The sequence below is a fragment of the Ammodytes marinus genome (genome assembly GCF_949987685.1).
Source record: "Ammodytes marinus genome assembly, chromosome: 1".
Classification (NCBI taxonomy): Eukaryota; Metazoa; Chordata; class Actinopteri; order Uranoscopiformes; family Ammodytidae; genus Ammodytes; species Ammodytes marinus.
The window spans coordinates 8,032,759-8,060,094 of NC_137230.1; the positions used below are offsets into that span (position 1 = coordinate 8,032,759).

General features: G+C 42.9%; 1 protein-coding gene across 1 annotated transcript in view; it reads right to left on the reverse strand.

Moving 5' to 3' along the window:
- Nucleotides 1–27,126, reverse strand: part of adamts18 (ADAM metallopeptidase with thrombospondin type 1 motif, 18) — a gene marked incomplete at both ends in the record, with an annotated part of 64,930 nt that extends 37,804 nt beyond the window's left edge. The window contains 11 exons of the mRNA XM_080032379.1: nucleotides 320–415; nucleotides 2,129–2,282; nucleotides 2,405–2,542; nucleotides 4,992–5,097; nucleotides 7,065–7,224; nucleotides 7,330–7,413; nucleotides 7,756–7,970; nucleotides 8,728–9,004; nucleotides 24,913–25,232; nucleotides 26,644–26,719; nucleotides 27,025–27,126. Coding sequence (XP_079888505.1) covers nucleotides 320–415; nucleotides 2,129–2,282; nucleotides 2,405–2,542; nucleotides 4,992–5,097; nucleotides 7,065–7,224; nucleotides 7,330–7,413; nucleotides 7,756–7,970; nucleotides 8,728–9,004; nucleotides 24,913–25,232; nucleotides 26,644–26,719; nucleotides 27,025–27,126 — 1,728 coding nt within the window. The remainder of the gene's footprint in view (nucleotides 1–319; nucleotides 416–2,128; nucleotides 2,283–2,404; nucleotides 2,543–4,991; nucleotides 5,098–7,064; nucleotides 7,225–7,329; nucleotides 7,414–7,755; nucleotides 7,971–8,727; nucleotides 9,005–24,912; nucleotides 25,233–26,643; nucleotides 26,720–27,024) is intronic.
- Nucleotides 27,127–27,336: the final 210 nt, after the last annotated feature.

Sequence of the window (27,336 nt, forward strand, 5' to 3'; positions counted from 1 at the left end):
TTGTACTCACTGAAGTAATGACTGTGATCTTGAAACACCATTATGTCACTATACAACAATGTTTGATATACAGCAGGAAATTAGCAGTCATATGTCCAGACAGGCGGTGGTTAATATCCCAACAGTTTATCTCAACAGAGCAAAAAAAGTAGTTTTGATGTTATATGGTTATAAATCTGGTTATATGCATGGGAGTTGAAAATGTATCTGAAAAGCAGCAAATATACCTGCTGTAAGAAATAGGAACCATTCAAATGTTTCATTCCTAAACCGGCCTACTGCTGTGAACCTTCACAAGAACTAGAAGACATCTCCTCACCATGTCAGGTCCACAGTTGGTGCCTTCAGCGGCCGGCATGAACTTGGTCTCACACCGGTGACCTGTGCGATGACACCACAGGGACTTGCAGATGTCCTGTTTTAAAAAGTCAAACACACACACACACAATTATCATATTTTGTATGTTGTTTTTTAAGCATCACCAGTTTTATTATTCATATAGTAGAGACTGCCTCTTCAGCAGCACCTGCTTCTTGCCAGGAGGACCACCATCACGCTGGTCACTCAGCCCCGCACGTCCCTGTTAACCTGGGGATAAGCTTCTCCACAAAGCCTGGGTGTCAAATCTAATCACTGTTCTTCTTTAATGAAACGGGCTATAATTGTATGTGTCATCTGACCCAACAATGCCAGAGACAGAGCGAGCGAGTGAGCACAGAGGGGGAAAGCCGGGGTCGAAAGACAGGGCTGCGGAATCTGGCAACCCGCCCGACTGCAACTGGCAACGAGAGAGAAACCATACATAGAACATCTCTGCTGGGCGTGTGTGTGTGTGTGTGTGTGTGTGTGTGTGTGTGTGTGTGTGTGTGTGTGTGTGTGTGTGTGTGTGTGTGTGTGTGTGTGTGTGTGTGTGTGTGTGCGTGTGCGTGTGTTTGACTCTTTGTCCACATGCTGATCCACTTTTCTGATGCCGAGCAGGTGGTTGACAGCCACACCGGCATGCAGCAAATCATTTTACAAAAGCCCATCAGGGACAAAAAAATACAGGGGGGGAAAGTGTGAAAGGCAAAGCCCCCAAATCCACTGCTAATCAGCGTGTAGGTTCATTTACCACCCACTGTCTCGCACACAGCTCGAAGAAATGCAGATTTTAAGCATTTGATCTTCTGTTAGGGAGAAAAAAAAGCAGCGATTTAAAGAAGTCATGAATGGCCAAGGCGATGTCATGTGTGCTAATTCGCCATATAGCCTACGTATGTGAGATTTGGCAATGTCGATTTCCCAGCAATTACAGCCGTGTAGAGGAAAATCCCCCTATTTTACAACTGCATTTACATGTGAATCCAGATCACTGAATGCACCTTACATAAAGGCCTGTACCAAGACTACAAGGCTTTAGGGGGACAACAGGGGGTATAGGCTTGGGACTCCCATTCAAATGGTGGAATGCTTTTTTAATGGAGGGTCAAATGTGGGGGGGTTCCAGGTTGTTTGGTAAAAGATCATGCTAATTAATAAAGTGCCAAATAAGCGATGCATCATTAGCGCTGTAAAGCAGACCATTGCAGCCCCCTATATGATATGGGTGCTCTGTCTCATTACTGGAGCCCCATCCAGTGATCCGGGGTGAGGCAAAGGCATTTCTTAAGGACTGTAAGGGTCCATGGAAAACCAAGGCTATTTAACCGCTATGGGCTTTGCCTTCTTTCTTTAGTCTGTGACGTCTTTGTTGGTGCGTAGAACATTTTCAAGCTGCATTTTTGTCCAGGACTTTCTTAAAGGGGAAATCCCAATAGCATCCCGAACAACCACGCCCTGGTTGGCAACCAAGGCTGTTGGTTAACGCTACTCCTTTATCAGGAGCGTGAATTTATTGTTGTTTGGTGTTGTATTAGTTTGTTATTTTCAGATCATTGTATTCCCCTGTGTAATAATTGAGGTGTGTGTATGTATATGCAGGGCAACTATCTATCTATCTATCTATCTATCTATCTATCTATCTATCTATCTATCTATCTATCTATCTATCTATCTATCTATATATATATATCTATATATATATATATCTATCTAACTATTTGTAGCAGCTTTAAAACATGCTTCAATTGTATAAAGTGAATGTCTTACCTTGACAAAATCAAGGCTGCACAGCTTGGCCTTGGAGCCAAATTGCCACTTGCACTGCGTGTCTGCGTCATACAGTTGCCCGGGTAGCTGCTCCGGATACTTGTACTGTCCGATCTGCCTGGGCTCATCCACCAGACAGGATGCCTGGGCTGTTCTGGTGAACACATCAAACCACCGGTGTCAGTCACAAAATAAAGTGCATCAGTAAAATGGCTGTCAAATGAAACAGTGTGTGTGTGTGTGTGTGTGCTCTTGTATGTAGGCGTTGAGACCTACCCAAGGAAGCGGCTGAGGTACTGTCTACTACAGGTGGACCAGGAGAAGACCCCGTTGTTTCCAGCTAGAGTGGGAGACATTATGTTGCCCTCTGTTTTGCGGCAAGGATTCCCCTCGCCATCATGGATCATCCCAAAACTGTAGAGAAAAAAAAAATGAAAAGAAACAGGTAACTAAGATTAAGATTACGCATAGCATAGGCATTGATTGACATGGAGTGTAAGTTCTTAATGCCTAAGAGTGAGGCTTTTAAGAGAAGGAACAAGACAGTTCTCGAGCTCATGCCATTGTTCACTCACATTTGAAGCTACGCAATATAATAAAATACTACCTTTGTCCTAAAATAAATTCACATGGGTGCTGATGCAAGACTGCTCGTAAGTCTGTCCATTCTAGTCAGTTTTCTTATAGTCAGTATTTTTGTAAAATATTCTAAAATTACTTTATTCAATGTAAAATACAGATATTCCAAGTAATGAAATCACAGCAATAAATGTGTCTCCTGAGTCTTTATAATGGAAAAGATTAGTTGAATTTATTGAAAACTCAGATGTCTTGGGTTAAAAAATATGTGAAACCGTTATATTAATAGGGGATAGAGCCTTTTCCACAGCAATAACCTAAACCCAACGTTGTCTGTCAGTCTGTCACATCTGCTTTGGGGGAGTGTTGCCCACTCCTCCTGGCAGAACCCAGTCAACCAAGTGAGGTTTGATGGCTGTTTGGCATGAAGTGCCCGCTTTAGGCTATGCCACAGAATCTTAAATTAGATTCAGGTCCGGACTTTGACTGGGGCCCAGTTCAAAACACTAATCTTCTTCTCTTCTCACCCATCCCTTGGTTGTTCTGCTGGAATGCTTCGGATCATTACCATGTTGCACGGCCTATTTTCAGGCCAAGCCTTAACTTCACAGCTGACGGCTTGAGGTTATGTTCCAGGATTTAACAATGTTCCGCAGAATTCATAATTCTTTGGACTGTGCTGAGTTTTCCAGGCCCAGAGGTAAGAAAATAACCTTTTCCACCACCATGCTTCACAATTGGGATTTGGTTCTTTTGGTGGTATGCAGTGCTGACTCTTAGCCAAACATGGTGGTTTTGGTTGTGAACAACCATTGATTTGTCTGTCCACAGAATGTTCCTTCAGGTGCTCTCTAACACATTTGAGATGGATAGCTTTTGAGAAGAGATGTATCTTCATAGCAACCATCATATGAAGGACATGATGATTGTGTTTCTTCTTATTGTAAAAGTATGTGTCCCAGATGCAGCAAGTGAGGTCTGCAAATCCCTATGTAATGTTTGGTTTGGCCTTTACTTGAATTATCGCTTTCCTCGCAGCTTTTGCAGATATTTTAGAAGGTTGCCTTTTGCAGAACTCTCAAATTGTTTGGATACATTTATATCTTTTCCTCCTAGACCAATACTCTGTCACTATTGCCTTTCTGAGTTTTTTTTTCCTATATTGGTTCACTTGGGTAAGGTAAGGCAAGTTTATTTATATAGCACCATTCAGACACAATGCCATTAAAGTGCTTTACAGGGGCATAAAAACATCAAGATTAGACGTTAGAAATTGCATTTAAGAAATAGTAAAAACAAAGAAAATACATAAAGATTAAAGATTAGCCTACATTCGGACTTAAGTCTCTTTCAGCAAATCTCAGTGTAGATGAGAGTTGGCAATTAAATACCAGTTGACACAATATTCAATGTTTCAAGTAGGTGTGTCCCAGACACTACAATAGTTTGATCTATTTTATTCAACTAACATTAGTTGCACTCGATTGATGTGTCCAACAGCATTAATAGGCTTGTCAGCTCTATCTCAAGTTAGGCCTTGTTCCATTTGTTGCACTCTTTGTGTGTCCCATACACTTAGCTCTTTGTGTGTCCCAGACATTTAAAATAGTTTAAATGTTCTTTGTTTTAAAGCTATTTTAATCAAACTAACCCGTAGGACCAGCTGTCCCATCTGATTGCATTAACTTGCTCGTTTTCAGCAATGCAGCTCAAGGTTCACTAACTTAACTAACTACAAAAGTTTACAAAAAAAAATAGATTTTATTCTTTGGACTACATAATCAATTTCCTCAACTGAAACAGTACAAACATACACCTGGTGTTTTATATAAAATCTAATGGCTTGGAATGAATAACAAAATGATCGTAAAAAATGTGAAATGCTCAGGAGGTCCACATGCTACCAAGCAGCGCGGTGTAAACACAAACACAAGAGCACACGGCAGGAGGCAGATTCCATTATTCTCTCATAAAGTGTCAGGGGTGGATGAAGTAGTGCTCTTACGTAACGCTCGCATTTCAGGGTATTTGTTTCTCTAAATCAGACCACATTTATTTTATTTAATATAGATTAATTACATCCACTCCCAGCACAGAGCCAATAATGTGTCTGCTGGTCTCTTGCGCTGCTCTTAAAATGACCAATAAGTGTGACACGGTTTTCATCTGCTGTCAACTTTGACCGTGAAATCAGCTCTCCAGATGTGCAATACACAAAGTGGTGTGGCGTAAGACAAACTGTGCGAGTAATTAGGTTTGTCGTGGTGGTGCATTGGAAACATACTTGTGTCCAGACTCGTGTGCGATGGTGAAAGCCAAGCCCAGTCCTGTGTCCTCGTTGATAGTGCAACTCCTGTACTTGCTGCACATTCCACTAATCGGGGCAAAACCTGCATAGGCAAAGGAATAGGTAGAGAGATAAGGTGTAGGGAGAGCAGGATACATGGTATTTAAAAAGGTGGAGTCAGCCAATCTTGAGAATGCTTGTTGTCAAAATCGCTTTTTGTCAAAATCTGTGAATATCTCCTCAAAATCTGCTACGTGTCCGTACTGTGTGTTCACTGAAAATGAATCCAGTGATCTTATACAGCCCATATCTGTAAACTGGCAAGTACACAAGGGATATGCAAACAGAGGGGCCCGGCCGTTGCTAGTAACATACCAGTTTACAAAGCCTAAGCTGTTCATTAACACTAGATTTTTTTTTCAGTGCACACACAGTACGGACAGGTAGCGTATCGTAAGGAGATATTTGCTGAGTTTTGACAAAAAGTGATTTTGACAACAAGCGTTGTCCAGAATCACTGACTACATCTGTAACTATGATATACTGACAGCATAAAACGCAGAATTGAACCTCACAATCTGCAGCAATAAAATCCTAATGTCTCTTTGTCTGCGGTGCAACCGAGCACATTATTTATGTTTAAACCTCTGACAGACTTGGCCGGCAATAAAAGTCTGTAATATTTGCATATTGCATACTTTTACGCATGGAGGGGGATTTTATACCAGTTGTGGATTGCAACCTCACGAGCCCTCTACTAAACTGTGACGGCCAATCAGTGTAGTCGACTACTGCTGACGGTGGACCTGACAGCATGAGGAAACAGATAAGTGTTCGAAGAGGTGGGATTTACTGTAACTGACAAGCCGATGAAAATATTTCGTCTTTTTTTCTTATTTTCTGGCCTCGGCTTCTCCCCAAGGACCCCAAAACATGTACAGTAGAAACATCTATATGTGGTTGATGAATGAGCCTAGGACTTAAAGAACCAGATGTTCAGCCATAACAATGTCTGGCCAAAGAAGTGGGTCACACAGAGAGCTGTGGTGGTGTTATTACAGTCAAAGACAATACCTATCCACCTCCGTCTCAACTCAGTTGTGTGTTGTATTTTGTCTCGATCGATGCCTTATTTTATTGGAATAGACATAGTATGTTCATGCAGCTAATGAATGATTCTAATGGCGAGTGATATTTCCCCTGTTTTGCCAACTGCAGTAAATAAGATTAAGTGCTGCACCGAGATTACTAACAATTAGTGGTGTGAAAGCAATATGATTAAGATATTAGCCGCGATTAGCCGGCTTCGTTGATGTTGTTCCAGCCGCCCTTTGTTACTCCAAGCCATAAGCAACATAAGATTTTCCAAAAATACACACTCGTAAACACGCACCGATTTGGACATGGTGGAGCATGTTTTCTTGCTCAAAATGTGTTGCTTAGTTTCGGATTTTTCATCCTACTCATCCAGAGAAACAGGTGTTTCACAGATGTGTTGTTCTGCACACAGATAACCACGGCAGGATAGGATTTAATGAGCTCTCTGCCCCAAAGTGACTGTTAATCAAGGTGCTGTTTGCAGTTCTGGCCAAGGCCCATTGTTGCGTGTCAAACACCCTATTTCAATCCACGTTTCCTGTCTGCACCTACTCTGACACTTTCCAAGAAAGTCATAAAAAACACACATGCTATGTATTGGTGTTTGACAGCGTTTGAATACAATCAGCAAAATCTGGCTTTTTGGTGAAAGTGTGAAAAATGAGTGCAGTTCTGCATTTATACTCTCTTCTGCTTCATCTCAACATCTTTGTCAAGAAAGTGGTGTTGTCACTGATTCAAAAGTATTTATTTTAAAAAGGGACAGTGTAGCCTACATTAATTAACATTATTTAGAGGTAAAAAATGCGAGTTAGCTAAAAAGCTAAGTTTTCATCGGCAGTCCCCACTGAGACAGCTCACACATGCCACACCTTTGCCATTGCCTTCCATACTATCAACTACGTCTTCCCACTTGGCTCAAAAATAAGAAGTTTGGCTTTTTTTTTAACATTATCCGAGCCCCAGTCTTACCCAGGGTGTCACAAGGCTCATTCTTCCAGGAACATATATCCAGTCCTGTGAGCAGAACAGCATGGTCGTGCCGTTTACCTCCTTTCCCCACCAGACTTGATTGCCACTGACAGAAGCTGTTGAGGGACTGGTCGGCATGGTGATTGATGGTCAAGCCCAGCTGCAAACGACAAGTGATTAATCGAGACCCAAGTGCAAAAAAAAAGAAAAAAGGACACATTTTATGGATTGGGATTTGTGGTCAGACTCTGGAATCCACACTCACAGGCTCCTGATCCAGTAGCAACAAGCTAACCACCACAATGTTGATGTCTGAGCCAATGGTGCCGTCTTTGAAAAGACTGGAAACCTGCAAAAAGAGTAGAACGCCGTTTGAGTAAGGATTATCCTATGTCCTAAGAGAAATGCTAATTAATATTCAGCCTTGAGCAGCATTGTATGCACTTCTGTTATCAGGGCTGGGTTACAGGTAGAATAGCAAAAGTCAATTGGGACAAGCCTAATTCGGAATGCAGAAAATAGATCGTAGGGATGAGGACAATGAGAAAAGTCTTCTCCCTAGAGGTAGGGCTAGCTCGACACACCTTGCAGGCCGTAGTGGTCTGTGGAGAGTATAGATAAATGACAAACAGATGGGAGATATAGAGCAATCCTCCTCCTCCTCCTCCTCCTCCTCCCGAACCCTTCTCACCATATTCATGACGGTGAGGACGTAGGTGGTGACGTTGTCCCTGCCGTGTTTCTCCAGCATCTTCCTGTCTGCCACCACCAGTGTCTCCACGTTCAGACCCCCCACTCTGTTGGAGTTGATGGGCGATCTCTTTGCCCTGCCCGACCCCTGGGCCTCGGGTTGGGCAAACTCATCGGGCATGACGAAGGGATCATCAGCGGGAGGCCGGGGAGTGTCTAGGAGGGCGAATGAGGGAAGGACGGAAGGGAGGAGAGAGAGAGAGAGGCAGAGAGAGAGAGACAGAGAGGGAGAGAGAGAGACTTGGCAGTGAGGGTCAAATGAACAGACTGTATTTTTCCGGGCTCGTGCCGGGTGATAAGGGCAACGGGCTCTGGTGTTGAAAGGACAGGAAATTCACTCCCCACGCCGCTTCCCACCTCTCCCCACTGGAAGGGAAGAAAAAAAAACTACTGTGAACTAATAGTAGCCTAATCAGGCTGATGTGGGCCTACTACAATGAATGCAGCGTACTGGAAAATAGTTCATAGAGTCATTGACACTCAAAATGAATATGTAGTAGAAACGGCATCTGCTTAGGGCATGCTGATATTTTTTCTGATGTGACGATGCTTTATATTACAGAACACTGTCTTAGGGTTGGGCTAATGTTTATTGTTCAGTGGCTTGTTCTACCCTGGTACAATATAATCTGAATATAATTGTTTGAAATAGAGATGGTTGAATGATGTGTCACAACGAAACAATAGATTGAAGCCTTGTCCAAACATGAAAGTCAAATTAAAACGCTGGTCTTTTCTTTATATCACAGGTCAAGCATGTGACTTACAACACAACCTGCCGGTATGTAAAATTGTTTATGAAGGCTAGTGAATACATTGACAGTTCCATAATATACAGTAACTTCTCTCGTTTCAATATAAATGCATGAGTAAAACGGTGAGGTAGAAAGGAATATAAGGTTCCCTTACATACATTGCTTGCGGCGTCCGCAGAAGTGTTGCCTCTGCAGCTTGCCGTGCTGGTAGTCATGGTGGTGATGATGATGCTGTAGGTAGGGGTGGCTGACAGGTGTTGAAGAAGTGTTGTTAGGCGGACTGTTTGATCCTCTGTGGACCACGTGTTCCGCTGAGCGCTTGTAGACAACATGCGGGTGGTGGCCAGAGGGGGCGCTGTAGTTGTGTCGCTCAGCCAGATGTCGGGGCAGCGGAGCGATCATGTACTCTTCATGAGACACACGGATCAATCCAGACTGGAAGACATACAGATAGAAGGCACGGACAATAGGTCAAAGATATACTGTAGATTACTCACAAAAAACGGTCCATATAGGTAATTTGTCATGATGACAATAGTTAGTGCTAAATATGTGCAGCTATAATAGTGCATAACTTCTGTTGCCCCTGTTAGGACTTTTGAGTAATTACAACAACACTGTCGGTAAGCATTCGGTGATCACGCATGGATTGTGTACCTTTTGCTGTACGTCGTAAGTTTTTTCTTAGCACTAGAATCAACAACTGAAACATTTCTTGGGCACTTTTAAGGATTTCTCTGAGCTCCTGCGACATTGTCGGGGGGGTGACACTTGTGAAAAAAGTTAGGCACTATAGCTTTAACACCAATGACAGACTACTGACCATAGAATTTAAGCATGTATCGTACATACATAGTTAAAAATATAGCTAGATATGTATTTGGGAAATGTCCCACAGATGTGATGTTTGTGTTCAATCTGTGTTTTAGTATGTACGATCCTCCCTTGCGTATTTAATCAGTTTGACAGGTGGCTGTAACTTCTCTTGCACTTAGACATACAGAGGTGTCTTCTTGACTTCTTGAATTCTTGGATTGGAGAAGCAGCATAACTGTCATCACATGCTAAACAGGCCTGTTTACAGGTAGGAATGTGCTTCCACATCACACACACACACACAGTACAAAACAACACCTCTACAATGGTATTTGATAGCACACAGCTTGTTCAGTCTTCACGACCTGGGCTTGACTGAGTGAAAGCAGCAATCCGTTGCACTCTAACCGGAGGGCTAACAAACACAGTTCCCCCCCCCCAAATCAGCCCCACTTAGAGTACACTCACTACCTAACCGTGTCCCAACATTAGGCAGATGTGCACAGTGCCAGAGCATACAGCTGTTTAGGGGAGGAGATGTCTTGGTTAGTTGGACGACAGAGAAGCGTGAAATGACCAATTTAATGGAGAGATTTGTTTTGTAATTGCTTTCAACAAACTCTAATATATCATGTGTCCAACCAGAATGACTTAAACCCAGGTTAGGGCTTTTGGTTCATGACACAATTTGCTTGAATCAGACAACATTGAAGCACTTGACATATTCAATTCAATTGTATTAATGTTTCTAATGTCACATATGAACACAGTGCACTGCATGCTGTTTCTTCTCAAAAGAAAGCGTGTCGTGTATTTGTTCTTTTTCAATATTTTTAATTCCATTTTGAAACAGTCAGATAAGGTGTATTACTGGATCGATAGTACAGTTGAAACAGAGGGCAATAATGTTTTAGACTCATTTCTGACCGCACAATTTTTACTCTTGTGAAAGTTTATCTGGGGTTTTAATCAAAATTTGATAAAGGGCTTTTACTCATTCACCTCTTTATATATTCACTCACACTTATCACACAATGTATTTAATACTTTAAAATAGTAGATAATTCAGTGGACATGCATGTACTTCTACGTCCTTTTTTCGGCATTTTCTTTCCGTGTCAAAATCGAAGTGGACTTAAAGCTGTTGCTGCAACAAAAAAAAAACTGATTCATTATTTGACAAAATTCTGCCTTTGTACATATGTTTTGTCCATAGATAAAGTATAAAATAAATGAACAGGCCTTTGACGTGTTGTCATAGCCAGCGTTTTTTTCTTTCCATTTCAGCCGGCTGGCCTCAGCTGCCCTCTGAACTGACTGACTGAGCTGCTGAACCTTAAACATTCCGTCTGACCAGAGAGTACTACCTAATGCACTCCACCGGCCACCACATCCACACCAAATAGCTGTGCAATCAGACATGCACGCACACACACACACACACACACACACACACACACACACACACACACACACACACACACACACACACACACACACACACACACACACACACACACACACACACACACACACACACACACACACACACACACACACATCCTCAAGAGCATACTCTTGCCGAATGTATTGAAAACATACACATCGCCTAAACTCATTGACCCAGTGACCTCTGACCTATGTGTATTTGCATGTGTGTCATCTGTTTCCCCAGCAACCTAGTGAAGTGCGGGGTGTGTGTGATCTTATGTCAGTGCAGACGTGTGTGTGTGTGTGTGTGTGTGTGTGTGTGTGTGTGTGTGTGTGTGTGTGTGTGTGTGTGTGTGTGTGTGTGTGTGTGTGTGTGTGTGCGTGTGCGTGTGCATCTGTGACAGGCCCGTGCTCCTGTTGAGCTGACCCCATTCCCCCCGGACTAGCAGGTGGCAAAATAAACAGAGGCTGGACAAAAGGGGGAAGCCATGGCGGGGATCTTGTTGTCAAAACAGGGCCTGGATCCATGGCAGCCTGCCCGTCCTCAGCCCCATCCAGCTCCATTCATCCATCCATCCTTCCATCCTTCTATCCTCCATCCATCCACCCTTCCATCTCTCTGTAAACTGTCCAGCTGCCAGCACATCTTTCATCCGTCCATAAATCATCCCTCAATCTTCCATGGCCGCGATGGAGAAGTTTTTTTTTTACAGGAAGTTGACTGTCAGACTTCATTATTTTGACTGTATTGGAAGGTCTCACATGGTCCGGGCGGTAAGGGGAGTTTTGCTCTGCCGTGTCAAAGGTTTGAAACCTCCAGCACATCAATACCTGCCAAAGATACAAGCCTGGGCTCCATATACTTCACTGCTACCTGTTCCAGGGGCATTGCACGGAGAGGCTAAACCTGGGAGACCGCGGTGGAAAGTAAAGAAATTTCCCCGTATGGATAAAATATATCAAATCAAAGACTTGAATTAAGTGAGAGAGAGAGAGAGAGAGAGAGAGAGAGAGAGAGAGAGAAAGACAGATAGTAAGAGAGTGAGCATAGGTCCTTAGTAAAAAACTGCAGCCTCCCAAAATAGACAGGAATTCATAACAGAGCATGAGAAGGTCAAAGGAGGTGTCTCCCATCAGCGCACACCGCTGTCGCCTCTCATTTGCACACCGTTTCATCTGTCTTCTCTGTCTGGTATTTGGCGACAGAGCTGACACATTAAAAACACACACACATCATTATTAAATATTCCTCTTTCAGAGATGAAACACTGTTCCGATATATTCTGTTCTTTTTACCTTTGATTTGACAGCTAAATTCATCAGACAATGTCAACATAATTATTCAGCAGAAGTGGGACTTAATTTTATAACTTTTCCCCCCTTCTCATCTAACACCTTTGGAACATTGTATTGATATAAGACCTTATAAGGATAACATAAAACAAGCTCTTTGTATTAAAAGGTACACTATGCAGTTTCCGGGTTGGGGGATTTGTTGACATTTGCAAAGCCTGGAGTGAGTTTACAAAACATATATTTCCCTCTACATGTAATTCTTAGAATGTAATGATTATGTCATCATCATAAATAAAACCTAATTATAATTATTTTGAGGCACCTGGAACCAAACGTAACACTAGAATATGTTTGTAAACCAAACTGTGGGCCCTGCTGCTGTGGACTACAACAGTGAAACAGTTACTTTTACGGTCTTTCCATCTTCAAACAGTGTTCAAGGAATGGGATTTTCTTATGAGGACAGTTTGATTATTAAGTTTTAACAGAATATACCTTAGAAAATGTTCACTTCTCTGACATACCCAAAAAGCTACCGTAACCGTAATGTGAGGTTACAATATTTTCACAGTACATATCATCTTATTTGCCTTAATGCAAAGGTGGTGCAATTAATGACTAACAGCCAACCTGCTGCATTCCAACAGTAACACTATGACAATCGTAATTCATTTCATTGCCTATCCCTCTCTCTCTCTCTCTTTTGCTGTGTCACATCTGCCCGCTCTCTCACTTTCCTTCCCAGCTGTTCGCAGATGGAAGTGTCCATGATGAAAATGACAGGAAATCTATTCCATCTGCTGAGTGTGTGCGCGTGCGTGCGTTTGCGTGCGTGCATGTACGGATTACATTTTATTCTGTCAGCATGTACTGTGTGCTTTAGCGAATACCAAAGAAAGAACAACTAATAAAACATAACATTCACCTGCCTTCTAGACCCGACCAAAGTAAAACATAGCCCCACTGGCTAGCTCTAAGGAGAACCTGCATCAATGGATCAACACCACATTTCAACCATTTACGAGCGCTGTTAAAGGGGATTTATGGTTCCGCGCTGAGGGACTACAGATAGTACGCACACGGCCGCCCGCTGTAGCTACAGCTGATGAAGCCTATACTCACAAGTGAAACTGTTTATGCGCCGGGCAGTAACGAAGCTATAACATGGATGGGAACTGCAAGAATTCTGATTGAACAACTTGTGCTACTTGGGGTTTACTCTTGGGAGATTTCAGTGTCTGTAAGAAAATGGAACGAGACACTCTTGTTTTTAGTATTAGCACTTCTGACCATCGCTCATATCGCAAAGTATATGAGACAATGCGAGAACATTCAAGTGAGGAGAATTTAAATGAAAGCAGCCATGGCTGGGTAACATAGTACAAGTGCACGTCAAGTGTTGCATTAATGTTCATTTGGCTCATATAGTAAGTTGGAACAGGTGCAGGAAAAAAAATGTCAGATGTCACATTTTGCTTGAATTGAGATTTTTTTGCAGGCATGTTTCGAAATATGAAGCATCAACGTGCATCATAGATTTACAACAATATTCCCCAGTGTCAAATTCTTGTTTTGTCACTCATTTCGCACCGTGTCATTTAGTGAAAATGCTCAGGTGCTGGCCTCTCCGTTTGATGAGGGGGGGATGAAAAAAGGTAGATGAGCTGTATAGAGTTTCACAGGGCTTTACAGACACCAGAGAAAGAAATGCCAGCTGTAGCATTGATACATTAGACCTCTAGTTATCATCACATTAACACTTGGCTAAGATTAAAGGGACACCAGACACTCAAAAACGCTAAACACCACTTATATGTCCTCCCCACGTTTACATACTGACTCACACATTTTCCCTCACTCTCACACACACACTTATTCACAGAGTCAAGATTACAGGTTGAACCAGGTCATTTCCAATTTGCACTATTGGCACTATATTCCTAAACTGGGGTTAAAAAAACGCCCTTAAGAAAATGTCCTTGGGTCAATAAAAAAAAGCCACTCTGACTAACAGCCCTGTGTCTTTGGCAGCACAACAGTGTATGTCAGTGTGGGGCGGCGGCATCTTAAAGCTTGTCTCTGTTGGAACCATAGCCTCTTTTAAGGTTTTCCTACCATGATATTATAAAGGCAAATGAGTAAGTGCTTACATGCTGTTAAAGACTAGTGCCGAGCGGCGAGAAGCCCCAAGCTGGTGATTACCCAGCTCTAAAGCACATCTGCACTCCAGCTCAGCCCGAGAGAGAGAGAGAGAGAGAGGGAGAGAAAGAGAGAGAGAGAGAGTCACGTGAACACAGTGTGTGGTGAGGGAGAGAGAGAGAGAGAGAGAGAGAGAGGGCCCCCCCAGGCATCTAACTTATTCAACAGAAATCACATACTGAGTAATTACAGTTTCCTCAAGCAAATGATGTTCCCTTTTAAAAATGGAATATGAAATGAAATGAAATGGAATGGGTGGGCGAGGAGACGGTTTGTTTTGGATCGGGGATCAAAAGACGGCGGTAACGGCAGACAAGTCAAGCCGAGCGAGCAATGACAGGGCACGGCAATGGGTTGGAAATTTGACTTGAAAATGACTTGGCATTTAGCAGAGCACACAGTAGCGTTCACAGAAATGCTGTAACCATCAGGAGAGGTGGACCCTCAGCCACACAGTTTGCAACCACTCCACTGGTGAAAGTCTAGATATCCCTCTTCATGTCTGGACGATTAAAAGGTGGAGTCTTGAGAACGCTTGTTGTCGAAATCAGTGAATAATCATACATAAGTCTGTATTGTGTGCATGCAAATCTGCTGTTAATACACAGCTTAGTCTCTGTAAACGGGTATGTAAACAAAGGATATAACAAAAGGGGCCCCCCAGCTAGCAACATGCCTGCTTATAAGAGCCTAGGCTGTGTATGAACATAACTTTTATTTTCAGCGCAAACACACAAAAAGGACAGGTAGCAGTTCGCGAGGAGACATTCCCTAATTTTGACAAAAAGTTATTTTGACAACTAGCCTTATGATCACACTGTGTCAATAGCCCTAGGGAATTTAGAATCCTTGTTTCTGCAGACTAATTGTCTTTGGACAACCTATTGACACCCTTTGAGCAAGTCTGGGTAACACAGCAGCAGAGGTGGGCACACACAGAGAGAGAAAGTGATGGCGTTGAATGATTCTTTTGTCATTTGGAGCCTTTGGGCACGGTCGCACTCGTTCTCCCCGTGTAGACACGGCAGGGAACAGGAGGACTACTCCCACACCGGCCCATACAAATGGAAATGTCCTCCTTTCAAAGTGCTGTTAATTGCCCTTTAACTAGGTTAAAGTACAGAGCTGTAACACTTTTTTAAACACACAAGGCTGCTGTGATGCAAATTAAGTGAAAGTCTAATTCAAATTAACTTAGAAAGTTCTTAACTGAGTAAGTGTCATTTAAGTGATAGTAGCTTTTCCCATTTGCCCACTATAGCACCTGGGGCTGGAAAGGTGGAAGTTACAGAGATGGGAAGTGAGTTATCTTCAGTGATCTGCCTGGCACGCCCCTCACACCCCTCACACCCAGAGGAGATGAATGAACTGAATGAGGTTTATTTAAAGGAAGTAAAAGATTCAATTGTGGAAAAAGGAAAACTATTTATACTGTAGGTTATCATATCCCTAGATGATGAAAGGGTGTATCCAAAGGCATGCATTCATGCAGTCACTAATTTCGCTTCTCATTGTTCACAGAATTGCAGAACTGACAAAGCTTGGACTATTTACATTCGGAAAAGAGAATATTAAGACAATATTCCACAATGAACAATCCCTTGGCTTACAAGACAGACACAAGTGTTTAGGGATGCCCCCTGAAAGCTGGTGATTGGAATCATAAGCCGGAAAACCCCCTCAGTTGATTTCGATTTTTCAAGTCGAGCAGTCGGATTTTTCATATTTTTGGGTCACTTATAAAACAGGATAAAAGCAAAACGTTTACGCAATCATGCCATTCCAGTTTGTGGCGAATGTATCAAATCAAACACCATAGAAGAATATTGCGAGTATGGAAATTGATCATCTTCTTGAGCAAGCGGCAAAATGAAACTGGAAATGGCAAAAGCAAAAAAAAAACAATACGGATTCATATGTGTGTGCAAAATGTATGATTCTCCTCAACTCGGCGTACTATTGTTGTAGTAAAGCCATGTTGCCTTGTACAGATCTAGCATCACAGTTTCTACCAGACCAAAACAAATGGATGTCGTGCCAAGATTGCTAGGCTTAGATGTCCACAAGTGAATAAAAAAATAACAACACTGTTTAAATCAAAGTTTTCGCTTAGGTTGTTTATCAGCGACGTTGCAAAGTAACATAGAGCTGAAGTAAGGTTGTGAATAGTCGAACCTCTGTTTTGAACATGCAGAGCCAATTTGACATTCAGAGTCGGGGACATCCCTACAAATGTTCATACCTGCTTTTAAACCAAAGCAGGAAAGCATGTTCGCTGCTGTTTCCAATGAGTCAACATGTGTTATCCTTTAAAGGAACCGGTAACTGAACCGTACACTATGTTGATACAACTATAATGTGATAATGAGGGCTGAGAGCACTCGGTCTTCAACACTATACACCACTCTATTTGATTTAAAACACCAATTTTCAACTGCCAAATTTCAGCCAACAAAAACTCCATAAAAAGACACAAAAGTACATTGAATAAAAAAAAAACTCGCTTGGTACTCCCTGTCAACCCATGGCAGTACCAGCTTTACTTTAAGCCTGGACTGTTTAACCACAGCAGCCATGAATGCAGTGCGGTGGTGACAATAGTAGACCAGATTTGATGTATGGGCTCTGTTTGTAGAAGCTGCAGCATCCACTTGAAGACTTCAACACCGGCCATTAGTCTTGTGTGAGAGAGACCTTGCACAGACGAGAAGAGGACGTACACACACACACACACACACACACACACACACACACACACACACACACACGCTTGTATACTCTCTGTTTTTCCTCTCTCTTTCACACACACACACACACACACACACACACACACACACACACACAGCATCCCACACCCATGCTGAGAGGCTGTCCCCCCTCTCCTGCTGGCATCTTAACAGTGGGCACTACATCACTGTCAGCCACCAGACCACCAGGGAACGGCTCCGGGCCACTCTCCCCTTTGTAGAAGCCAGCGCTGCTGCCCTGCCCTGCTGCTGAATTATGGCCAAGCCAGAGAGAGGCACACTGTAAGAGGAGTTCCAATTTGTTGCCCTTTTACAGTAAAACAGACAGGTACAAATGGGCCGAGCCCTGGCCTGGAAATCGGTCATTCAAGTGTCATTTTGACTCTTGCAAACGCCTGAGGGATTTGGACTGGAGCACCATACTGACATACACGCACACATCATCATCATCATCATATGCCGTCTCCGTTCCCAGCCCCTACGGATGAGTAATCATATATTGTCTCCGCTCCTTGAGGAGTCTAATGGGATTACAGCATCCACACACATGTTAAATATTCAAACAGAGCAAGCGAGTGTTTAAATGTATGCCTGCTGGCCAGAAAAGAATGAAAAAAATGATTTTCCAGATGTAGTTTACGGACACTTTTTTCAGTTGTTTTTTTAAATGTCATTTCAAAATCCCATGAAGCAGGTTTGGAGTTTAAAATCATCAGCTATTCCCTGAAAAACATATTCATTTTTTTTTTCAAAATTATACCAAAAAAGAATTTAGAAGCCTTTTTATGCCAGCAACTGTTTTCAAAAGAGAGGAAGTCACATTTTCCCCCAACAAGTTAATGGAGCTCAACCCTCTCTTATATTCACATTGTGCTGTGTACTAAAGGTCTCCAGAGGATATAATACAGCACATCCAGCATCAATAACCAGGCCCGGGAAAAGAGCAAAAAGCCCTTTTCACACCACAGGGAGCCACTTTACCTTGTGGAGACACAGACAAAGGTCGTATAGGTCACTGGTGGTTGCCACAACAGCCGGCACCGTGTCAACGACGGCCATTAGACAGGTTTGATCTGAGCTGTCTGAAGAAGATGAAGGAGAGAGGAAAGGAGAAGGTGTGTGTTGACACTTTCTCCACAGTTTTCTCTCTCACACATGGGCGCGCAAACAGACATATAAAGCTATAAACTGTGACAGCCGACCGGGGGTTTTCTTGGGTCATTAGGCGCAAACTCCCAAGCGCGCATCCAAAGCAGACTCTGTAGCCTAAATGAAACCAAACGAGGGTAAACAAAAATGTATGATATAATAATCTAAATCTAAACTAGAAATTCATTTTTGAATATTGGTCTATCAACATACTTCATTATATACTTTAAACTAGTATAGGAGTTTGGTTGGCATCAAATTCCATTCTAAGTTTCATAAAAAGTCTTATATTTGATTTGGAGAACCTTGGTGGTACCCTGATAGAACTATTTCCCAACATTTGAGCAAAATGCCCTAGCCATGATCCAAAATGCCCTGGGCAAGTTCATTTCCCACCCTAGTTTAATATTTACAAAGTGTTTGCATAATCAGATAGCTCACACGGATTAACTACAGTAAATATACATATTCATATTTTGCGTTCCGAAGTTGGCCCGCTATACGACTAATGCTGGGCTTACAATACACGACTTTTCACGCGATTTGACAGTCGCAGACAATCTTCCATTGTCGGACTGAAATCGAAGAAGTCGTGCTGGAGTTGTGGCGCGTGCACGTAATCTCAGTCTTTTGGTGTATGGTGGTCTTCCGACCCGATTTCAGCCAGTCTTCTTCCCGTCTTGACGTTCCGACATTATCAAACATATTTGATATTATCGTTAGTCTTATAGGGGTTGGCTCAAGCGAAATGACGTAAACACTGTCACACTCTCGCATGCACCAAGCACGACGCAGGAGGAGCGGCATTAGTCGCGACCTGTGTCCGCCTGTGTAGGCACTTATTTCGGACACTTTTTCTTTGAAGCCTCGGCTGGAAAACCAGGTTGACAGCCGCGCAACCTTAACACTTTACCGTCAAATACAGGGTTAGGAGTTAAAGTTATTGGGGGACGAGATCAGCAAATAAAGATGGTCAAATAACTAAAGGAAGTCCCCCGCTCGGAATATTGAATTAACTTTTTTTAAATTAAATAATCACTATCGCGTTTGCGGAAATAATATTAATCTCAAAAGGAATCTAGTTGTAGTCTTGCAATATGAGACCCCCTGTCTTTTCAAAATCTCACTCTGTGACTGAAAACTTATGGCTAGTTGTCTTCAGGTGTGAGTTGATTGTCTTTAGATGTAAGAGGGTTTCAGTCTTCAGTCTTTTCAAAGTATTTTAAAAGTCCTCTAGTGTAAGCCCAGCATTAGTTCAAACACACATTGTGATATATTGGACAATTTCCTGCTGAGTCAAATCTAGCTGTATATCACAATAATCCCTATGCACCGTGATGATGTTAAAAAAAAATTATTAAAAAAAAATGGTGATAATATTTTCAAAAAGTGTCAGGCACTGTGGGAAACCCAATAAGTTAAAGGCCTACTTCACCGGTTTGAATATGAAGGTGTATTGAATTCTGAGATCCTATGTAGTATAAATGTGCAAACAAAATTAAAATCGGTTCATCCTTGCCTGAGAAAAGGCAGAAAGAGTGTTTTTTTAACCCTATATTTCTCTTTCTCGTGACATCACAGAAAGAGAAATATAGGGTAAAAAAAGTAGGCCTTTAACCAGCTACTTCTGCTAATCAGTGGAATTTGTTTTAGTTCACTTTTCATCTACATTTGATTTAAACTGGATACCATGCACTGAAGCCATTAAGTGACACTGCACATGGTGTCAGTCTGAAACCTGCATGCTGAGTTTTGATAGAGCCTATCTTGTCTCTCTGACCTCGCCAGCATGGGGCTTGGGAAAGGTCGTGGTAAAGGCATGGGGACTTATCCCACGCTCAACGCTTTCAGTAATGAAAACTGCAGAGTCACGAGTCAGGGACCTAAGGTGTTATTTAAATCTGTCTTATTGGGCAACTTCAAATATCCTACAGAAAGTATATTACTTGAAGCTCACCCACTTAGCCAATTATAGAAATGACCTATCATAAACAAAATTCCGTATATGTTTAGATAACCAAAATAATTCTCAGAATTGTGAAGCCATAGATCAATGCAAAACCCATGGTATATTTTTAGACTATTTTACTTGTTTGTTTATGTGCCAGTCCACTGTACTTTGCCATTAATGTGTTCATTCGTTCAGCCCAGGCCAGGCAGTGCAGGTCTCAGATCTGCACTACAAAGAAGAATGCCCCTCAAGAGAAGAATCTTGTCCTGGGAAAGGGGGCTGGAAAGACAGAGGTGCACAGTAAATCACTTTTCTATTTTCACACGAGTGGCGAGCAGCTCTCAACTTGCACCACATAGTATGAACCTGTGAGAGAGCCCGCCCCCCCCCCCCCCATATCCCCCACCCCCCATACAAACGAGTAGAGAGGATTGGGGTCAACGAGCAAAGCAGCCTTAGATGAGAAACACTCGAAAGAAGAAAGACAGAAGACCCCAACCCACTCCACTCCTCTAACAAATCAGACAGCATTACATGTGAAGCGACCTCCTTTCATCTCCCATGCTAAAAGAGGACAGACAACTTGATTTGAGTGAGAGACACAAGCCGTGTTGCTGAGGACACGGAGAGCCTGATTAAAAACCAACAAATAACACCATGTTCAATTAAATGAGGATTAAGCGTAGAAAATCTCTCTTTGCCGGTCATCCATCCATCCCTCCATCCCTCCATCCATCCATCCTGCCCTGCTCTTAATACCATCTCACCCTGCTCTTTATTTGAACAGCTGAATCCAAGTCCCATCTGCTTGGCCTGGGCCCGGGTTGAATGTATAAAGAAAATTGCCTTCCCTTGGTTTGGCCCAGGAGCTGGTGCTGACACCTTTTGCTGCTATTAACAAGCATGCAGGGTCAAGTCCACAGAAGCCATTTCAGACACTTTCTTTTCCCTTCTCTCTTCTTTCATCGGCTCCGGTGAAAGGAGACAATGACATGAAGTACGAGGAAGCTCTTTTTCTTTCTTTTCTCACTCCCCTCTCTTGCTCTCAGCCAATTTCTTCTCCAAAGCCCTTTGACATAAACAGAGTCCATCTTTTTCCAACTCTCTATAAAGAAAAGGCCATGCAGCCCTACCCCGGGAGCCTCCACCCCTAGACACGTGAATTCATATTATTCTTGCACAACACTTTCCCTCCCCAACCTCCAAGCCCAGCCCAGCTCACTTCTCATTCATTCTTTCATCTATAGTTTGTCATCCCGTCTCTTGAGTTTTTCTGAATTTCCGTCTTCAGCATTGTTTTAAAATCCAGCCCCTCATTGCATCGAGCGGGCATGGATGGATCTTTACTCGTTTGTACCTAATCCAAATGTTCTGGGTAGAAGCCTAGATGGAAAGCATGGGTCAACTGATTTCCGTTGTTCTAAGCCTTGCATCAGTCCAGCCACGCACACACAGACTGACACACTTAGAGAAAGAGACAAGTGGGGAAAGTAGGACCAAAATGTCCTTTTGATGTGCTTTCTTTCTCCCTTTATTCGTCTACATTTGATTGTCTAACTATTGGTGCTCTTCCAATACATGGTACCATCTCTTCACTCTATTCTACTCTCTTTTTTGGTTTTCCACCACAAAAAAGTACCTGGTCCCTGATACTTGGTACCTACTTTTTGGTCCCTACTCTGTCAGGATCTAAACGGTGACGTGAAACAACCACTGATTGGTCAGAGTGTCCTCAGTGGACGGCCCTCTATCCAATACAACACATAGCCAAGCTACTGTTGCGTACGCAGTACCAGAGCTTGCTGTCTATCTGTTGTTGTTGATTTTTTTTTCTACTTTTGCGGACAACCACACCGAGGCCGCTTTACGAGGTCCAGCTGTTCCACACATTGGTGGCTGACAAGAAAATCGGGCCTGAGCTTGGGCCACCCGAAATGAAAGTCTACCAGCAACTCTTTTCGACGAGACAGCGCTGCACACAAGCATGTTGATTAAGTTACATGTTTGAAGGAAAAAATAATACACTGCCAGCCTACATGGCACGTTTCACTGAGTGGTAAAGGACCCAACGTTACTTCATCCAAAAATAAAATATGCAAAAAAAGAACTGATTGAAGACTGAGTAGAAACACATTAGTTGTTATAATTGGCTGCTTACGTTGGCCGCTTATAGATACACAGGGGCAGTGCTATCATGGGTAGGCTACTTTCATGCAATGGAAAACCACCTGCAGAAAATGAACCGGTACCTAAAGTGAGTAGTAGTGAACATCATATGTTGCTAATCTCCAAGAGATTTTTTTTTTAAGTAAATTTAAAAGTCCATGTGAATATCCAAAGGTGGCCCTGAGGTCGCACTCGAGAGAGAGAGGGAAAAGAGGAAAAAAGCTTGAGAAAGAGAGTAAAAAATAGATCAGAGTGTTCGTCCCGGGCCCTTTAAGTGCAATCACAATTGTGTTCTTGCAGCGCTCTTAAGAGAACGGGGTCAGTGGTGCATAATTGTGAGCTGGAGGGAGCTAGTCTAATGAAAGGGACAATGCGTAGATTAGCAGTGCCAGCCAGTTTGCCAACTCAAACCTCAGCCTGGCTTTAATTGCTGAAAACAGGAGATGTAGGCTAGAGGCAGGGGGCAAACCGAGGGCAAAAGAGCAGGGCCAGCGCAGAAGGAGGAGGTGAGAGAGGGATGATAAATGGAGGTATGACTTTCATGGAGGGGTAGTGTGTCCATCAGGCCCAGGCTGGTGTTGGACGTGTCAAGGAATGCTTGTGTGTGCTCGTGGGCCAGAGGGACTCCAGGTCCCTCCAAAAAACCACAAATGTAAGCAGAGGCTCTAGGAATTCCTTGTGGTTTAAGGGAAAATAGCCGTAGCTCGAATGTGAAAAGTTCACAGAAATCAATCAGGAGTCTTTATCCAAAGCCCAAATTTATAACACAAGAGAGAACATCAATATCGGTCTGTATGCTAAGTACGGAGCAGGAGTCGCGACAGTTTAGCTTGGTTTGCCTAGAGACTGGAGGAGGCAGGGGAGAAGAATTTTTACAAACAATCTGCTAAATGTTAATTAGTTAGCTCAGTAGGTGTTAGTAGGTTTTTTTTTATCACTTTTAGTCCAGCCAGAAAGCTAGGCAACCCTTATTTGTTTTAGATAGCATTCCTATGTGCAAACCTAATATGGAGAGTCTAAATGTTCCTTTTATTTTCTTGTTTTCCCTTTTATACAGCAGCTGGTTTCAACGTTTTGTTTTTGTCTCATGTTATCATTCCATTTTATCTTTACGGACATAAGATCTTCTGGATAAAGAACATCCTAACTTGAGCTCCATAATAGAGACACAGGCCCAAAGCTGATCATGATCTTCTCTTCTCAATGCCTGGAAGAATTGAATTCAGCCGAATGTTGAGCCACTCGTTCTAATATTCATTTATACAGTGCACCAGTCCACACGGGGGCCAGCGGAAAACTGGAAATAACAGTGACCATAACTTAACCTGGATACATACTCAAGGGCAATGACATGGAAAATGTGATGAAGACACGCTTTTTCTGGGAGGCAACAGAGCCAGACTTCCACTCGAAGACAATCATACAATAAGTGCTGGCGTGCGGGCAGCCAGACTGTTCACTATGTCACTATACACTTAGAGCTAACAAAGTTATTCCCCGCAGGAATTCCATTATGAAATTGATTTTAAAGCGAGGAGACTAGACATATAAACGAGGAAAGGTCGATCGTGTCTTCCCAAAGACTGTCCTCTCTGATCACTACATTGTGCGTGTGTTTGTCATAAGTGCTGGCACTACAATAAACAGTAAAACTGAATTATGTCTCTCGTCATGTGCCGTACCACCAGCACTGTGACATTTTCTCTCCTCTCTTTGCTTTAATCCGTTCATTCTCTTCCTTCCACTCCTTCCAGTGTCCAAAGACGTGCCTGACAAAGCACTAGAACAATGATGCTAACACTCATGGGCAATGATGTCATAGTGACAGTTGCATGATAATATTACCAAGGTGGTCTGAATTGCGCACACAATGATGCTTCAAAAACACGTGGGTCATTAGAGGACAGAAGGCTTTTGGAAGCTAGAAGCCTGGAGGTAGGGGTGGAGTGCCTTTCAGTAACAAAATGTCCCTTAACATTTTCAGAGGATGACAAACTTTTAGAACTCACTAGCATGTTTTAGATTATTTTAACTAGTTTAGAAATGTTTCATCGACCAAAGGGATGGTGCATCTTCTCAAATTAAACCATGCAATCCTCATTTGTCAATTCAAAGTCAAACTTAAAGCTATGGTGGGTCGCTGTTTTATACAAATAAGTGTTGGTTACATTCAAGCCATCACCAAACAAGTTGAAACAAAGTTGATTTTGATCTGGTGCCACCCCCTCCAGACACTAGCGCAGGAGCTCAGAAAAATCCCAATAAGCACCCAAAAAATGTTTCAGTTGTCGATTCTTCTGCTAAGACCTGGATGTAGGCCTACAGAAGAAGGTATGAAGTCCAAGAGCAATCACCGAAGGCTTACCTCATGTAGATGCACCCACAGTTGTAATTACTCAGAACTACTCACGTGGGGGGGGTGGGGGGGGGGGGGGGGTGACAAGTTACACACTATAGCTTTAAGACATGTAGAGTTGTTTTGCATGGAACAAAAAAAAAGCTTGCATAGCCTCAAGAAGAAACCAAGAAGTTACTGACAGACAGACAGACAGACAGACAGACAGACAGACAGACAGACAGACACCTACCAGTCCAGAGCACGTGGATATGGCTGCGGAGGAGGCCGACAGGTTACGTATAAATCCCTGATACAGGCAGTTATGAAACCCAGAGTCGTCCATTAGCGTGGCGATGCCGTCGGAGCCCAGCGTCTGCACGGTGAAGCCCGGGCCCACCACAGAGGAGGGCAGCAGGTCCAGGTGCATGTCCTGACCGAAGGCCCACAGATGGTAGTGTAGAGAGGGAGAAGGAGAGAGGGACCTCCGCCTGCGATGCCCTGGCCCCGACACATCGTGGGTCAGGTATGCTCCCTCAGAGTCCACCTCCACCGGAGTCACAAACACATAGTCTGAAGAGAGAGAGGGAGAAGGAGGGATGGATGGATGGATGGAGGGGAAGATGCATGAAAGTGCCAACATTAAAAGACTCAGATCCCTCCACTCCCAAGAGTTACTTTGTGAGTTATATCCTTCTTAAAAGGTAGCGATTCTGGAGAATGCTTGTTGTTAAAGTCACTTCTTCTCAAAATCTTAGAAAACTGCATTCACGATCCTCTAGGCCTACCTGTCCGTACTGTGCAAAAATCCAGTGATAATACTTAGCCTAGGCTCTGTAAACTGGTATGTAAACAAAAGGGGCCAACTGTTGCTAGCAACATGCCTGTTTACAGAGCCTAGGCTGTGTATTAACACTAGATTTTTTCAGCGTGCACACACAGTACAGACAGGTAGCGGATCATGAGTAGATATTCATAGGTTTTGACAAAATGTGATTTCGACAACAAGCGTTCTTCAGAATCGTTGACTCCACCTTTGATAAGGCGAGACAGCCTTATTGAGCATACTATTTCAAGCACAGAGTACATGATGATCTGTTTGCATCTGCATATCTCTCCTATACAGCCATCTGTAACAGCCATTATATCAACATTAGTTATTTTCAAAATCTCAACTTCTAAAGCACTTACATCAACTAAACTTTCCATAATCATTCCAACGAAACATCCACACCAACATCTACACAGGTAACTTTCAAAGCTGGAAATAGGGGGGAAAAAAACATTGAAATGCCTTATGCTCAGCTGCTGCTGCTCAGAGCACAGCACTTCATATGGATCACAGATGGCTTTTAAAAGAAGCCGTAACAACGCCAACATCATAATTCAATACATGTCAGATATGGGTCAACAGTTCAGGACTAGACGCTGAACATGTATACGATGTTCTGATTTCATGCAGATTACCATTTGACTATATAATTATTGAATTGCTCAACATCTCTATAAAGCAGTCAATTCATGGTAAAGTTGTTTGGCACTTAAACCCTTCTGAGGTGGGGCTGCTTGGAGATTCAGGGATGCTTTCTTCACAAGAAGACATCCACATCCCCCCCTTCTTCCCTCAGTAAATCAAGTTAATGTCATTCATATCAACGCGTTTCCTTGGTTTCTACAGATCAAAACAGCCAAGAGGGAATCCCTGAGCATGCACTGCCCTCATTGCAGCAGCGTCAGCACATTATGAAGACATTAATAAAGTGTTTTTAAACCAAATTAGGCTGTGACATATGTCAACACGTCTGTCAATGAGTGAGCAATATTCCAAATAGTTTCATTCAAGACCATTTTAAGGAATATCTGGTCCAATAACTGAACCCATCACACAAACTACATCTCACTTTGTTCAAAGCCTCTGTTCACAACCGTGGAATCCTGCCAGCTGGAGGAACACATCCACAGATGTCAGAAGATAAGCACTTACCATGATTTAATCCGTGCTGGGTGTCACTGGAAGAATGGCTGGCCGAGACGGTGTGGGAGCAGTAAATGTGCAGGGTCTGCAAAAAAAAGGGAAAGAAAAAAATTACAAACAGAACAGGTAGCAACAGGTTGCAGGCACTGAAACAAGTGAAAGCCTCAAAAGGTGTTAAATGGAACTCCTGAAGTTGAATCGTGTGTTGCACTTTTTGGGAAGACAATCATTTGTCTGACTTTTAACCAATAATGACCACGGCAGCCCGGACACCGGTGTGTTGTTGACATACACAACAATGAAAATATACAAATGTTTGTTTTGGTCCCAAACTTGGTGCACGTGGATAAAAAGTGTAAAGTGTGTACAATGAATGAAGTGCCCACATGCCTTGATAATATTCCAGGATAAGAGAGTGGACAGGAGCTTGACTGATGTGCAGCCGACCAGCGGGATGGGTAAAGTCCATATCAGAAGAAAAAGGCAATCCATGGTGATGGCATGCAGGCTTCCACCTCCACCCGTTAACTCCTTAAAGAGCGCAAAAGCAGCCGTAACCTGCGATTACGCATAATGAAATATGCACGCATTGTTTTAGCGCTTCTGATCCCCCGGCTTGTTTCTCGTTCAGGTGTTGTCGGAAAGTTGCAGCAACCGGTGGTGCGCACAGTCGCACGGCGCACTCATGAGTGTGTGAGTTTG